Here is a 16,248-nt window from a genome sequence, read left to right on the forward strand (position 1 = left end):
GTGGCTCAGAGGGTAAAGTGTCTGCCTGCAATATGGGAGACCCCAGTTTGATCCCCGGGTCCAGAAGATCCTCTGGAGAAGGAAATGGCAACCCACTCCAGTGTTCTTGCCTGGAGAATCAAATGGACAGAGGAGCCTGGTAAGCTACAGTCCATGGAATTTCAGAGAGTCACACACAACTGAGCAACTTCACTTCTCAGTAAGCCAAAGGAGGCTGAATACTGAGCAGGGACTTTTTTCCCAATCTCTTTTAACCGTATCTGCGTTTTCCTTTTGAAGAACACTGGGCTAAAGAGGGCATTGTTTTTTTCAAGAAGGAAGGGTGTGGGATGCTGGTGGTGAGCCCCCGAGAAGCCCCTGTTGTGTGGTGCCCACCACTCCCTGCACAGGGACGCTGTGAGATGAGGTCACCCTGCCGGCTCAGCTGGGGCAGGCGCCTGGCACCGCGCGGGACGCACAGGCCGGCTTTGTGTGTGAGCGGGGGTTTCGCAGTGTGCCAGAGGGATTTCCAAAGGGAAACCAAAGCAAGAGGGGGAGTGAAGCCTCAGATGGTCCCATTCAGGAACCGGTAGTGAAAATGTAGATGTTCACACCTTTGCAGAGAAATTTGGTTATTTATCAGGGTGTACAGAAAACAAAGATCTAGCCCATAAATGGAAACCCAGACCTCAAAGACAAGTTCTGTAACTTATCACGATTGACCGCAGGTTGGCCGCCATGTTTCTTACTAAGTTTTCCACTGTTTCCATGGTGTCATCTCCTGTACGTTCAGGGATCAGCAAGCTCCAGACTCACGTCCACACACGCGTCCTCTTGTCTGTGGGTGGGCACTGCCACTCCCGTATCTGCCGCATGGGTTCTTGGAAGGGAGCCGTGGCTCATGTGCTTCATGCATACTGTCCATGTGTGGTGGAAACAGATGGTTTCAGAGACAAGCTGAAGGTGCAGCCTGTCTCCACACTGCAGCAGCAGCAGAGCCTGTCTCAGAAGGTCACAGGTGTCCGGGAAGGCAGGGGAGTCTGGGCCCAGCACGGAGATCGGATCCCGGGAGGACAGGCTGGTCTAGAAATGACGCCGCGTGGTTGGAAGGAGCTGGGCTTCCTTTGAGCCGTGCACCGCCGCCAGCAGTCCCATCTGGGAATTTAGGAAGGTCTCTCCACTGCCAGGTGGCGCTGGTCGATGCAGGAGACGTAAGAGACATGAGTTTGACTCCTGTGTCAAGAAGATCCCCTGGAGAAGGAAATGGCAACCCACTCCAGTATTCTTCCTTAGAGAATCTCATGGACAGAGGAGCCTGGCAGGTTACGGTCCATAAGGTTGTGAAGAGTTGGACACAACTGAAGCGACTTAGCACGCACTCCACTGCCCAGACACTTTCACTTTTATAGGGCTTTCCTGGTGGCTCAGACAGTAAAGAATCTGCCTGCAATGCAGGAGACCTGGGTTTGATCCCTGGGTCAGGAAGATCCCCTGGAGAAGGGAATGGCTACACACTCCAGTGTTCTTGCCTGGAGAATCCCATGGACAGAAGAGCCTGGCAGGCTACAGTCCATGGGGTCACAAAGAGTCGGACACAACTGAGCAACTAACACTTTTGCTTTCCACTGCTCAGAGGCTGAGCTGGGGCTGGGAGGGACTGGGAGCGTCTAACAGTGACAGGATTTGAAATGTGTGGAGTGTTTGAGAAGAGATGGAAGTAATAGAGAAGCACAGGGTCATGAGGGGAGACATCTCACGCTGTTCTGTTTCTCACCAGATTGCGCAAAAGCTGAGGCAGGCCCTCGGCCGCTTCCCGGTGATGTAGGACAGGTGGAGTGAACGTGGAGAAACGCCGAAGTGCTTCCTTCTGACTTGGGACAACGCAATTGGATTTTTTTTTCCACCATCGTCCAAAAAGAAACAAAAAGAAAACCAAAAAAAAGAGAGACTTGGAAAAAAAACTTCATTTCCTTTATTAAGCGCCTAAATGCATCAGTTTTTTAGGAATAGTCTTTCATTCATCTCCAGATCCATTATTTAAACCAACGGAAATGGTCTATTTTGGGAAAGTACTGAAAGTTACCAGAATTTTAATGTAAAATTAGGGATTTGCCCCCCTAATATTTTACATAAAATTGTAATTTATGAGTCAGCCGCAGTTCTCCTGTTGCCGCCCAACGTCAGATAATTACTAATTGCTTTCTTAAAAAATGCAAAATATGCCAGAGTAAAAAACATAATATGTTTGTATATTTTTATAACTTCTTTCCACCCTTTGAGAGTCATATCTATTTAGGAAACTCTGCATGCCTTCCACTGAGATGTTTATAACTCGGACACTCAGTTTTCTCTACAGAGGAAGCAGGCAGGGGCTCCCGCGGCTCCTGCCCCTCATGTGGCCCTGCCACACGTGTCCCTCCAGAGGACCGGCTCGGCGGAACCCCGGGATCAGAGCCCCCATGCCTACCGCCCGAAAGTGCCGTCTGCCTCGCAGTCCCTCCTGAGCCCGGGTGAGGCTGGAAGGATTCACCCCCAGAAAGCCCCAGGGTCTGGGGGGGAGGCGCTCTGGCTCGGTTCCCGGGGAAGGAGCAGCCACGTCTCTGTGGGCAAGCACTCCTCCCAGGCTCTCTGTTGGCCTCGCAGTCTCGAGTTGCTCAAGGAGGCGTCGTGAGAAGTGCTGGGGAAAGTGTGATTTTGCCACTTGATTTGGATTTTAGACTAGCGGGCCGGTGGAGGTTATTATCTGAAACGATGAAGCACAGGTGAGCAAGCCTCGCCCGGCCCCACCAGATGGGAAGGTTTTAAGGGGCTGAGGAGGGTGCTAAGTCACGTGACACGCGGCCCTCCCCAGGCTTTTACGTGCGAGAAGAAGAAGTTGAGGGCGATGCTCTTTCTGACTGTGTCCTGAACTTCAGACAGAATTTTGTCATCACTCGTACTTCACTTAATGGCATAAAGCAAAACAGGGTCTTGGCGAACCGTCAGCTTTAACCTGGGATGCTCGCAGACACGGTCTCAGCCCCGCAGACCTCGCCACCCTCCACGGCTGCCTTACGCGCCCTCTCACACCACTCTCCCTCTTCTGACCTGATAGTCATGTGATAGGAATTGAAAGTTTTGGGCCAGCACAAACAAAGTGAAACCAAAAAATAAATAGAAGAGGAAAGCAAATGAACACGAATATGAGAACTTCTTGTTCTTCAATATCACGGGTTATTTTTTGTTGTTAGTGTTTTATAAGTAATTTTCCCTACTTGATTTTTCTTTTATAAAATCTCATAGAACAGTGTTTATGATACAGCCATTTAATATATGTACAAATTGTAAAGAATATGTATAAATGTTTTACACAAATGCAAGGGCATGTAGAAGCCAACATATAAATAAATTGTTAAAACTGTACAGTAAATTCTCAAGCACTTTTTCTAAACACTTTCTGGTGTTTTTGTGTGATTTTTTTTTTTTGATCATTCTTTCATGTTGCCAGCTGCTGAAGAGCGTCTGGTAATGAGTTTTGCCCCAGAACTTATTTCTCCTAACACGAATTAATAATGCTAATTGCTTAAATGAGCATTATCAATCCAGGAAGCATGTCATAGTCACCTGGTGAGGCAGTAAGAACAAATACCGATGCCCAGTGTGTTAGGGTTCTCCAGGGAAACAGAACCTACAGGGAGGGTGTGTGTTCATCCCTTAAGAGAGGTTTCCTCCTCTTGATACCCCACGTCTTCTCTGGCATACATCCCGTCACCTTGTCCTTCCAGCGTGTCCAGGGATAGGCTGTGGTGCTGCAGCTGTCCACTAGGGGTCAGTATCTGCACGTCGGGCGGGACCCTGGGTAAACCCCTGCACAGACTTCTCTTCCTCTGTGGCTCCTGGTGGAGCTCCCCGTGGCCCATAGATGCGGGCAGGAGGAGGAGGCAGTGTCGTGGGTGGGGGGCCTTGGGTTTGGGCCATGGCCTCATGTAACGTGAGCCTTCAGCGCTGTTTCCATTCAGTGAGGGAGCGCCGCTGTGCACACTCGGCCTTAAGGCTGGTGGTCAGGTAACACCCCGTCCTGATGGGCAGCTCAGGTCTCATGTTGACTTGCTGGCCCATGCTTAAGTGTTCCGTCTGTTTCAGGCCAAAAGCTATTTCTCAGAAGGAGAGTCGTTGTCTGTGGAGGATGGCCGGGCTGTGCTCCAAACCCCGAGGCCTGCACCGAGGTGCTTCCACCAAAGGCTCCAGACAGCATCCCTTTCTAACATTGAAGCTTTGGGTACCACTGGATCTGCTGGATCATGTGACCCAAGCCGCAGGACAGGTCACACAGTGGCCTGATTCGTGAGGAGCCTTCTCTTGTTCTGGGGCCCAAGTGGCCTAGTCAGTATTAACATACATATATTGATTGTCTGAGGAAGGGACCAGGAAAATGAAAAAGGATTCTAAGAAAAAGAGATGACATAGGACACTCGAAATAATGTTAACTGGCTGTGACCCAGGAAAGGGAACTTGAAAGGCAGCGAAAAATGTGTCCATTGGATGTTTGTGTTTGGAAGATTCTCCTGGAAGTTGCAAAATTTTAAAAACCTAATGAAACTCCAATACTTGGGCTACCTGATGTGAAGAGCTGACTTATCAGAAAAGACTCTGATGCTGGGAAAGATGGAAGGCGGAAGGAGAAGGGGACGACGGGATGAGATGGTTGGATGGCATCACCGACTCGATGGACGTGAGTTTGAGTAAACTCTAGGAGTTGGTGATGCAGTCCATGGGGTTGCAAAGAGTCAGACACGACTGAGCAACTGAACTGACTGTATATTTCATCCTCTATGGGTTCAGATACACTATGCAGTTCATATAGGATATGTTAATGTTCTGATTTTTAATTATTTGTATCAACCTTTAGCCATCGCGAAAGAAAATTTATGATTATTATAAATCTTGACAATGTAAACATTGTAGCTAAGTATCTGGAGAGGAGAGGTCAAGGCATAGTGGAGAAGGTCTGTCTATTTGTCAAGCATGTGAATCCGGTTGCCTGTCTCCAGAAGCAGCAGGTCCAGGAAGTTGGCCTCCTGTGAGGTTGGCAGGTGTTGGAGTCCATAAAAGACACGACTCACAGGCTCTGGATGGAACGAACGTAAAGAGGGAGATCAATTTCTTCAAAAATGAGTGTCGACAACCTGTGAGAGGTGGTCTGTACCCACCCCTATTGTGCAGCAGGGAACAGACCCTGAACCTTCTTGCCTGGGAACAGAGCTTGGAGTGGGATTGACCAGGCGCTTAAGCAGAACAAAGAAATACATATCAAACCCACAACAGAGTGAGATAGTCCTGAATAAAGAGATAGGCCCATACAGGCCATGAGAGTAACTCTATATAAAGAGGTATCCCAGGCCTGAGATACCTTTTTTGTGGCTGTGCACGGGTGGAAAAACTGAGCTCCTGAGACTGCCTTTCCCAGCATCCCTGGTCTACAGCCTCCGTGGAGGGATTCAAGTGATCCCGTCTAAAGGTTGGGAATCCAAACTTAATGTCTTTTATTTAAAGTAGTAAAAGCTTACTCCTTGAAAGAAAAGTTACGACCAACCTAGACAGCATATTGAAAAGCAGAGACATAACTTTGCCAACAAAGGTCCATCTAGTCAAGGCTATGGTTTTTCCAGTGGTCATGTATGGATGCGAGAGTTGGACTGTGAAGAAAGCTTATGAGCACCAAAGAATTGATGCTTTTGAACTGTGGTGTTGGAGAAGACTCTTGAGAGTCCCTTGGACTGCAAGGAGATCCAGCCAGTCCATTCTGAAAGAGATCAGCCCTGGGATTTCTTTGGAATGAATGATGCTAAAGCTGAAACTCCAGTACTTTGGCCACCTCATGCGAAGAGTTGACTCATTGGAAAAGACTGATGCTGGGAGGGATTGGGGGCAGGAGGAGAAGGGGACGGCAGAGGATGAGATGGCTGGATGGCATCACTGACTCAATGGACGTGAGTCTGAGTGAACTCCAGGAGTTGGTGATGGACAGGGAGGCCTGGCGTGCTGCAATTCATGGGGTCGCAAAGAGTCGGACACGACTGAGCAACTGAACTGAACTGAACTGAAAAGTACTCAAGTAACTGTTTTTATGCTTGAATAACTGCCAAGGGGAACTAATAATAATAATGAGGGAGGAAGGTATTTTTTTTCCGGTACATGTTTCTTTTTTTAACCTGTTTGATTTTAAAATTCTTTTCTCCAAAGGAAGGAGAATTTGAACTCCTTTCCCAAGGGTCTTGTCAGCTGTGCCAAGAATACAGAGTCCTTACGCATTCACCCAGGCTGATTCTCAGCCTATTTGCAAATGTCCTTGATGAGGTAAGGTCTTTTTTTTTTTTTTTCTTTTTGAGGTAAGGTCTTTTGATAAGAAGAGCAGGCCTGTTTACTGCTTGCTATAAAAATGCAGTTTCCCAAGCTCCAGTTTCCTTGCTTGTCACACAACCCACTGCACGAGCAGGCGTCCCTCTGGCTCCCCCTAGTCGCCACCGACGGACTTGCAAGATAGTGGGTGAAGCTCCCTGCCGCCTGTACCATTAAGTTACCCCTCTTGCTTCTGACTCAGGAGGCCCTTTCTCCTGCCAGCATCCATGAAACAGCAACAAACTAACTTGCTTGTAAACAGAGCAAAATCAAATCGCATACCCCGCAGTTAGCCTCTGTAAGGAAACATTTTTTAAAAACTAAGAAAGAATAAAGCCACCAAAAAATATACACACTATCAGAGACCATTAAAGGATGAGCTGTAATCTTTCACACTCCACCAGCAAACAGTATAAAAGAACCAGGGGAGGAATTCCCTGGCGGTCCAGTGGTTAGGACTCAGTGAGCCCAGGTTCAATCCCTGTTTGGGGAACTAAGATCCTACAGGCCTCAAAGCGTGGTCAAAAAAAGAAGGAACCAGGGGAACAAATTGAAGTTTTAGCAAAGCAGAAAGAATATTTTTCCCCAGCTTTACTGAGCTGTAATTTATGTGCAACCTTGTGTGAATAGAAGATATACACCATAATGATTCGTATGTATACATTTGCAAAAGATAACCAAGGTTAGTGAACACGTCCATCACCTCACATAGTTATAATTTTGTGTGGATGAGAGGAGAAGTTTTAAGATCTACTCTCATATAGCTTTCATGTGTATATAGCACAGTATTTTTAGCCGGAGTCCCCGTGCTGTCTAAATGCTGTTAACAGTTCAAAGGCCAACAACAGGCCAGATTGTCCGAAGGCCATTAAACCTCTGTGGAGAAGATTGTTTAGCTTCTGAGTCAAGACTAAGTTCAAAGGTCTTTAGGAATACACATCCATATCTTAAGTCAAAGTTGTAAAGTTCAATTAAGCAATCCATTTATAGCATTCGGAGAAGTCGGGGTGGGGGGCGGAGTGGGCAGAGAAAGAGAAAAATGTGTGTACCAGGAACCCGGGCCAGGCATAAGTTTGAAGCACATTTTTTTTTTTTTATTTCTTAATGGTGAGGGCCTCTCACCTGGCTCATCCCCAGGAGCTGCCCTGATGAATTGGGGAGGCCCAGGAGATGGGGTTGGTGGTAAATCATCAATTCCAGAGAAAAGCCACTGACATCACCAAACATGATGTTGTTTGACCAGGAAGCCGGAGTCACGCACTTCTCTAGGTATAAGACGGTCTCAGGGCATGTGGTGGTGAGCGAGGGCACAGCGGCCGCCCACGGTCAGATGCCTGAGGTCACAGGACACACACAGCCCCGTCACTTGCCCTGAGAGCACTGGCTCAGCCAGAGGTAACCCTGTCCTCAGGAGACACAATAGGGACGTTTATTGAGGACGAACTGTCATCTGGTGGGTAGGAGCCGAGAGGTTGCTCAGCATCCTCCAACGCACAGAACAGCCTCCACGGAAAATTATCCACCCTAAGTGTCTCTCTCTCTCTCTCTTTAGTCACTAAGTCATGTCCAACTCTTGCGACCCCATGGACTGTAACCCGCCAGGCTCCTCTGTCCATGGGATTCTCCAGGCAAGAATACTGGAGTGGGTTGCCATTTCCTTCTCTAGGGGATCTTCCCGACCCAGGGATCGAACCCAGGTCTCCCGCATTGCGGGCAGATTCTTTACCAACTGAGCTCTGGGTGAAGTGTCAATAGCACCCAAACTGAGAAACTGTTTGGGACTTCGCTGGTGGTCAGTGGCTAAGACTCCACACTCCCAACGCAGGGGCCTGGGTTTGATCCCCAGTCAAGGAAGTAGATCCCACATGCCCCAACTAAAAGATGCCTTGTGCCAACTAAGACCTGGACACCCAAATAAATAAAAACAAAATACTAAACTAATAACTTGAAGGAAAAGAAAGCAAACAGACAATTGCAATTTGCCTGGAGATCGGTAGGTGTTTTCAGGGACATACAGGAGGCATTCAACAAATGCCTGTGGATGCGGATAAAAAGCTGCCATCAGTGAATCTAGACATGCCCAGGGCAGGGCAGGAATCGCAGGCAGCCAGAGGCTCTGAGGCTGAGAAAGCAGCGCTCGGGCCAGGAAGCAGGACACGAGCTGAGACTGAGCTCCTCCAGAGGTTCTTTGGGGGTAAGACGTTGATATAATGATATAATGATATAAATATAATATATAAAATTATATTTTTCTGAATTTTTAACAATGAGCTTGTTCATAATCCAAATAAATCTAATGCACAACATGGTGACCGTAGCTAACACTGCTGTACGATGTACAGGAAAGCTTTTAAGAGTAAATCCAGGGGATTTTCATCACAAGGAGAAAATCTTTTCCTCTTTTCTCCTGTTCTTTTTATTGTATCCATATGAGATGATGGATGTTGTTAATTGAACCCATTATAATCATTTCTTACTATGTGTAAATCATGCTGTGCACTTTAAATTTATACAGTGTATATCAACTATTTTTCTATAAAAATGGGAAAATGTATAAAAATATATTTGACATCACTAAAAAATGTTTTTCAAAGCTATCGGAATGATCTAGTTTCACAAACCATCTCTTTCCTGGGCGTTATTAGTACTGACCATGAACTAGGCTGATTCCCTCTGCACATACAGACCTCAGTTCACCTGCTGGTTCAACCCTGTGAAATGGGAATCATCAAAATTTGAAGACCTTCCCTCCGGTGAAGAAACCCTTGGCAGCGTAGAGAGGTCCGAATTGTGAGTGGGAGCCCTGGGCTGTGGTCTCAAGTGTGGTACCGGCGTCTGCCACCTTGAACCAGTCATGTGAGCTCTCTGGATCTCTGTCCCCTCGGCCCCGGGGTGGCCGGCTGGACAGCAGGTGTGTCCAGAGCCCTGACCAGCCCTGGGGCCTCCCCGAGGTGCTCACATGAGAGCAGGGAGCTGGGTGCAAGCCCACCGCCCATGGCTTCAGTGCGGGCAGCACTGCCTCCCGAGGGACCCCCTAGGGGACCCAGTCCCGGTGTGCTTAAGGGCAGGGTAGAGTGTGTCGCAGACTGCCTGCGTTCCTCATTCCTCAACCCTGCCGATTCAAAAGCTGGACCGGCTCCGACTTCTACCTGCTGCTCCTGGTGCGTCTCAGCCGGCAGGAGACAAAGGCGAGCTTGCAAGGAGATGCGATCCAAGCTGAGTGTCCAGAAACCCTCTTGTTCCTACAAACCTTCTTGATCTCAGAGTGGTCAGCGGGTGCCAATTGACTCCACAGCCGTTGGTGAGGGGCAGTGCAGATACCGATTCTCTCTTCCGTAATGACCACTGCTACCCTGCTGTCACAGTGGGGAAACCAGGGCAGGACTGACACCCCCACCCCAGGAGTGACACCCCCACCCCAGGACTGCACCCCACCCCAGGACTGACACCCCACCCCAGGAGTGACACCCCCACGCCAGGAGTGACACCCCACCCTAGGAGTGACACCCCACCCCAGCAGTGACACCCCCACCCCAGCAGTGACACCCCCACCCCAAGACTGCACCCCCACCCCAGGACTGACACCCCCACCCCAAGACTGATATCCCTACCCCAGGACTGACACCCCCACCCCAGGAGTGACACCCTTACTCCCTCTCCACACCGGCCAGGCACCAACTTTGAAGCCTCAGTCAGCGCTCACTCTTGCCTTTCAGCTTGACAAGCACTGATCCTTCACAAAACAATAAGCCTCTAAAGTAACAGAGACCTCCCTAATGGTCCATTGGTTAAGACTGCGGGCTTCCAATGCAGGGGGTGTGGGTTCAATCCCCGTTCAGGGAACTAAGATCCCACATGCCTTGGGGCCAAAAAACCAAGACATAAGATAGAAGCGATATTGTAATAAATTCAATAAAGACTTTTTAAAAAACTAGTCTACATCAAAAAACAACTTTAAAAACAGAATTTAAATCTACAGTCTTAAAAACCAGCAAGTTCTGTGATCTTTCTACTAACTAGCACGGGCATTAGGAGAAGAGACTCGTCGTCTCCAAGGCTTTTGAAGTTACTGCTGGTGCTTTGGCAGGCACCTTCCTTTGGCACAGGCTCGCAGCAAAGTCCAAGGTGGCTGAGACTCTGCGAGCTTATTATTTGAACACTGAATCCAGTATCACGGGATGCACTTTGTCTGGAAGGTGAAGCATGTGATAGACCGAGAGTGAGGCCCGGGGCCTGGTTGAAACTGAGCCCCGGTGCTGAGCACAGGGCCACCCCGTCCTCCAGGCTGAGGGGATGGCTCACCCACTCCCCACCCCCGCTGCCCAAGGAAGATTATTCTCCAAGTCCCTTCTGTTGTCTGGGTGTGCATGCATGGTCAGTGGCTGAGTCCTGTCCGACGACTCTTTGCGACCTGATGGGCTGCAGCCCACCAGGCTCCTCTGTCCATGGGCTCTCCCAGGCAAGAATAGGGGAGTGGGTTGTCATTTCCTGCTCCAGGGGATCTTCCTGACCCAGGGACCGAACTTGTGTCTTCCTGCATCTCCTGCGTTGGCAGGCGGGTTTCTTTCCCACTAGTGCCACCTGGGAAGCCTTCTCCGAGTAGCACCCAGGTGATTTTGGCTGTCAGATACTAATAGTGGATTTCTGTTTTGTTTCTCAGCCATCAGATGTAACTGATGAACGGGTGAAGAGGGGAAGGGAGGGCTAATAACGGAAGTGTTGAGCTCAGGGCCGCACCTAGAGTGGCACGTTGGGTGCTCCTCCGTCCAGGTTACCCTGCTCCACGGTCCTTCCCAGCTGCGTGTGGAAACCTCAGGCTGCGTTCAGTTCACTCCTTCACTGAATAATGTGGCTGTGATGGTTATTGCTTCACCTGGATTCCCAAGGAGACGCCGTGAGTTAGCTACCGAGGACCTCGCTCAGCCTAGGGCACAGCAGGCAGAAAGGCCGGGGTGGGAAGAGGGGGCTGGATACATAGAACAGAAAGGTGGTGAGCAGGAGAGATGGTTCCCTCCAGTCCAGCCAGGAGACTGGGCTCGTTGGGGGGACATGAGCCCTATCTGCAGGGACACCTTTCTGAGATCCCCCAGTAGCCTGCAGCAGGGTGTCTTCCCACTCTGGCTGGCAGCTCTGTGACATATTCCCAGCCCTCTGCGAGTCCTGGGAATTGATTTCTGCTGGTTCTATCACTGTCCTCCCCCAGTGACCTCACAGGGACACATGGGATGATTTTCAGCCAAAGCCTTGTCTCTAGGGGACTCAGGTACAGCTGTCCAGAAGACAGCTCCCCTCTCTCTGTCTCTCTTTAGCTCCCTTCTCTCCTGAGCTCTGCCCGTCTCATCCTAGCCGCCTTCATCTCCCCAAACTCTGATCTGTCTCTTCAACTCAGTGAGGCCATGAAACTCTGTGGCTCCCCCTTCCCGGTTCTGGGCCTGGAAGCAGCATTCGGACAGCATCTGGGGACGCCATAGGGCTCACCTGTTCCTCTTCTCACGATGATCAAGGTCCTTTCTAAAGCCTGAACCCATTTTTCCTATATTCTCTTTTTCTCTTTATGGAAGGAGAGATAACGTACCCTCTGTTACCCTGTCAAGGATAACAGAGGAAGTGGAAAGCCTCTCATTTATTTTTAAAGTCTGAAGCGGGTGGTAGTTCCCCACACAAAGAACACCCCTGCACACCTTCCTCAACATGTACTTTTCAGCCATGTTCTCACGGTCCCTGCAGCAGATGTTCTAACTTCATCATCATTTGGTTCAACTTCCCTTGTGGCTCAGATGGTAAAGAATCTGCCTATAATGCGGGAAATCTGGGTTCAATCCCTGGGTTGGGAAGATCCCCTAGAGAAGAGAAAGGCTACCCACTCCAGTATCTGGCCTGGAGAATTCCATGGACTGTATTAGTCCATGGGGTCGCAAAGAGTCGGACACAACTGAGCGACGTTCATTTCATCATCATTTGGTTCTCGACCGCCTCTGTGCCCCCCGAAGGATCACGCTTCCCCATCTCCCTAGAATTAGGCATCGCAGTGTGACTTGCTCTAACCAAAGAAATGTTGCTGGGAGCATCCTCTGTGCTTCCTACTGCTCCTCTCTCAGCCCGTCTTTTCCATCATGCAGTGAGAGTGTGGACGTAACAAGGCTGGAGAGCTGAAGCACATAGTGGATAGATGGGCTGGAGGGCGGTGGAGGCCTTCAGCGGGATCTGCACGAGCAAGGAGGAGGCTCCTGCCACCTTGAGCCACTGAGGCCTGGAGTTATTTCTTACACAGCATGAACTACACCAGTCTGAGTCTGAATGAGTTCCCCTGACCCTAGATACCCATCTACAAACAGGTTGGTTTAATGAAGCAAGAGTTCTTGAAAATATACCATAAGAAAAGCTATCAATCCACCAGAAGAAAATGAGGAGGAAGAAGCAAAACTTTACAGAAGTAAGCAAACTATTTTTTTTTGAGATCGAGTTCTTTTGTTGATGTGTTTGAATCACTTCCAGAAAGATCAGTCCACTATCATTCAGAAGGGTTTATACTTGCCTTGTCTCAAACCTAAACAGAATGGAAAAGAACTTAGCATCAACGGTAGATATTTGTCTACAACAGGAGACTTGACCCTCATAAACTGAAATTTTTCTGTGAGGAGCCATCCTCCCCAGTCCTCTTCTATTGCATGAGGTTAGCTTTGCTTTTTTTCAGCGCCAAAAAGGAAATGCTTTTGTGGGTAAGATTTACTTCCCAGCCACCTGCAGAGGTACATTCCCTCCCAGTTTTATTGAGCTGTAATTGGCATATGACATTGTATGATTTAAGGTATATAGCAGAACGACTGACATACGTGTATATTGTGAAATGGTCACAATACGTTAACATACATTGCCTCACATAGTTACAGATTTCTTTTTTCTTTTTTGTGTGATGAGACCTATTAATAGGTACTTTGGGGGCTTCCCTGGCAGCTCAGTGGTAAAGAATCCACCTGCCAATGCAGGGGACACAGGTTTGATCCCTGGTCCAGGAGAATCTCACAGGCCATGGGGCAATTAAACCGATGTACCACAACCACAAAGCTAGTGGAGGTGATGGAATTCCAGTTGTTCAAATCCTAAAAGATGATGCTGTGAAAGTGCTGCACTCAATATGCCAGCAAATTTGGAAAACTCAGCAGTGGCCACAGGCCTGGAAAAGGTCAGTTTTCTTTCCAATCCCAAAGAAAGGCAATGCCAAAGAATACTCAAACTACTGCACGATTGCACTCATCTCACACGCTAGCAAAGTAATGCTCAAAATCCTCCAAACCAGGCTTCAGCAGTACGTGAACCATGAACTTCCAGATGGATTTACTTCCAATTTCCAGATGGAAGTTCCAGATGGAAGTTCCAGAACTTCAAGCTGGATTTAGGAAAGGCAGAAGAACCAGAGATCAAATTGCCAACATCTGTTAGATCATCAAAAAAGCAAGAGAGTTCCAGAAAAACATCTACTTCTGCTTTATTGACTATGCCAAAGCCTTTGACTGTGTAGATCATGACAAACTGGGAAATTCTGAAAGAGATGGGAATACCAGACCACCTGACATGCCTCCTGAGAAATCTGTATGCAGGTCAAGAAGCAGCAGTTAGAACTGGGCATGGAACAACAGACTGGTTCCAAATTGGGAGAGGAGTATGCCAAGGCTGTATATTGTCACCGTGCTTATTTAACTTATATGCAGAGTACATCATGAGAAACGCTGGACTCGAAGAAACACAAGCTGGAATCAAGATTGCTGGGAGAAATATCAATAATGTCAGATATGCAGATGACACCACCCTTATGGCAGAAAGTGAATAACTGAAGAGGCTCTTGAAAGCAAAGAGGAGAGTGAAAAAGTTAGCTTAAAACTCAACATTCACAAAATGATTTCATGGCTTCCAGTCCCATCACTTCATGGCAAATAGATGGGAAAACAATGGAAGCAGAGACTTTATTTTCCTGGGCTCCAAAATCACTGCAGATGGTGATGTAGTCATGAAATTAAAGACACTTGCTGCTTGGAAGAAAAGCTATGACCAACCTAGACAACATACTAAAAAGCAGAGACATTACTTTGCCAGCAAAGGTCCATCTAGTCAAAGCTATGGTTTTTCCAGTAGTCATGTATGGTTGTGAGAGTTGGACTATAAAGAAAGCTGAGCACCAAAGAATTGATGCTTTTGAATTGTGGTGTTGGAGAAGACTCTTGAGAGTCCCTTGGACAGCAAGAAGATCCAACCAGTCCATCCTAAAGGAACTCAGTCCTGAATATTCATTGGAAGGACTGATGCTGAAGCTGAAGCTCCAATCCTTTAGCCACCTGATGCGAAGAACTGACTCATTTGAAAAGACCCTGATGCTTGAAAAGATTGAAGGCGGGAGGAGAAGCGGACGACAGAGGATAAGATGGTTGGATGGCATCACCGACTCAATGGACATGAGTTTGAGTAAGCTCCAGGAGTTGGTGATGGACAGGGAAGCCTGGCATGCTGCATGCAGTCCATGGGTCGCAAAGAGTCAGACACGACTGAGTGGCTGGACTGAACTGGCCACAACAACGAGCCTGTGCTCTAGAGCCTGGGAGCTATGGTTACTGAGCCCGCATGCTTACAACCCGCACTCTGCACCATGAGAAGCCACCACAATGAGAAGTTCATTCACCGCAACTAGAGAGTAGCAAGGTAACAAGAGAAAGCCCACGAAGCGACAAAGACCCAGCACACACAATTAACAAATACATAAAAATAAAACAGCAATGTAAAAAAGAGGTACTTTTGATAGCAGCTTCTAACTTGCTTCCAAAAGAGGAATTCTTAACCTGTGGTCTGTATATCACTAGAGGATGTGTGACAATGAATCACATGGAATTGTAAACAAATTATATGCGTATTTTACATTTTTTTCTGGGAAAAGGGATTTGCACCTTTCATCAGATTCTTAGACATCTGGGTGACTCACTTTAAAGACAAAGTCAGTTTCCTCACCTAACAAGACTCTCATCTCACATTTCGTCAGCTGAATCCTGTTCTTTTTCTCGTAATTGCTTCTTCTTATTTTTTCTTTTTCTTATAATATGGACACTGAAGGAATGTCCTGAGAGGGAGGGCTGAGTAATTTCACAAGTGGATGGGCGGTAGTTTCCACTTGGCCCTGGAGGTTCTGGGTGATCACCCAGGTCAGCTGTCTGAGCCGGATGCCTGATTTTGATCCAGCAGGCTTTATGCAAAATCCCCAGGGGCCCTTCAGGCTCAGCACCAGCTTGTTAAGTGATGGCAGAGCAAAGACCTACTGTCTTCCTTGGCCAAAGGAGGGAGAAATGGAAAGTCATTTAGCCTTGAGGAGAAAGGAAAAGTCCCTTTCACAGGGGTTTGACTCAGTGTGGGGTTTTGGATTTTTGTATGAAGGGTGTTGGGATGGGCAGGACATGTTGTGGCAGAGAGAATGAAAAGCGAGGGGAAAGCGAGCTCTGAGTATATCCTCACTGCCTCCTGGGGAGTCCTGGCACCTAGAGGCAGAGAAAGCTTATTTATCACTGTGAGCAAACTTCCGGATATAGAGACAAACAACCCTGACTGTCTAGTCGACACTGCTGTCTAAAAAATGCATGTGAGCCGCTGGGGGCCGCCTGGGCATTGAGAAGCAAGTCAAGCTGAAAATAGCCACCGTGACTGGAGACCCTCTGCTCCCTAAAGGCCACTTAGGAGCTAGGCGTGGAGTCTCGGTTCACGCATCACAAATATGCCTAAAAACTGAAGGAGGAAACAGACAGAACAGGCTCCATCTCGAGAGCAGGACTCCACCTTAGGCCGGACTGTGGACCTTGAGCTCTATGCCCAGTATCTATGGAAACAACATACCAACTGGAAAACCAGGGCCCCCGG

At 48.2% G+C, this 16,248-nt stretch overlaps 1 protein-coding gene across 2 annotated transcripts in view; it reads left to right on the forward strand.

The window, feature by feature from the left end:
* The window catches only part of SNX9 (sorting nexin 9), a 90,278-nt gene extending 86,866 nt beyond the window's left edge, over positions 1-3,412 (forward strand). For both annotated transcript variants that reach the window (XM_070376948.1, XM_070376949.1), the window contains one exon: positions 1,757-3,412. In XM_070376948.1, the coding sequence (XP_070233049.1) occupies positions 1,757-1,804 (48 nt within the window). In that variant the 3' untranslated portion in view covers positions 1,805-3,412. The remainder of the gene's footprint in view (positions 1-1,756) is intronic.
* The last annotated feature ends 12,836 nt before the right edge of the window (positions 3,413-16,248 follow it).

This window comes from Bos mutus, chromosome 9 (genome assembly GCF_027580195.1).
Source record: "Bos mutus isolate GX-2022 chromosome 9, NWIPB_WYAK_1.1, whole genome shotgun sequence".
Classification (NCBI taxonomy): Eukaryota; Metazoa; Chordata; class Mammalia; order Artiodactyla; family Bovidae; genus Bos; species Bos mutus.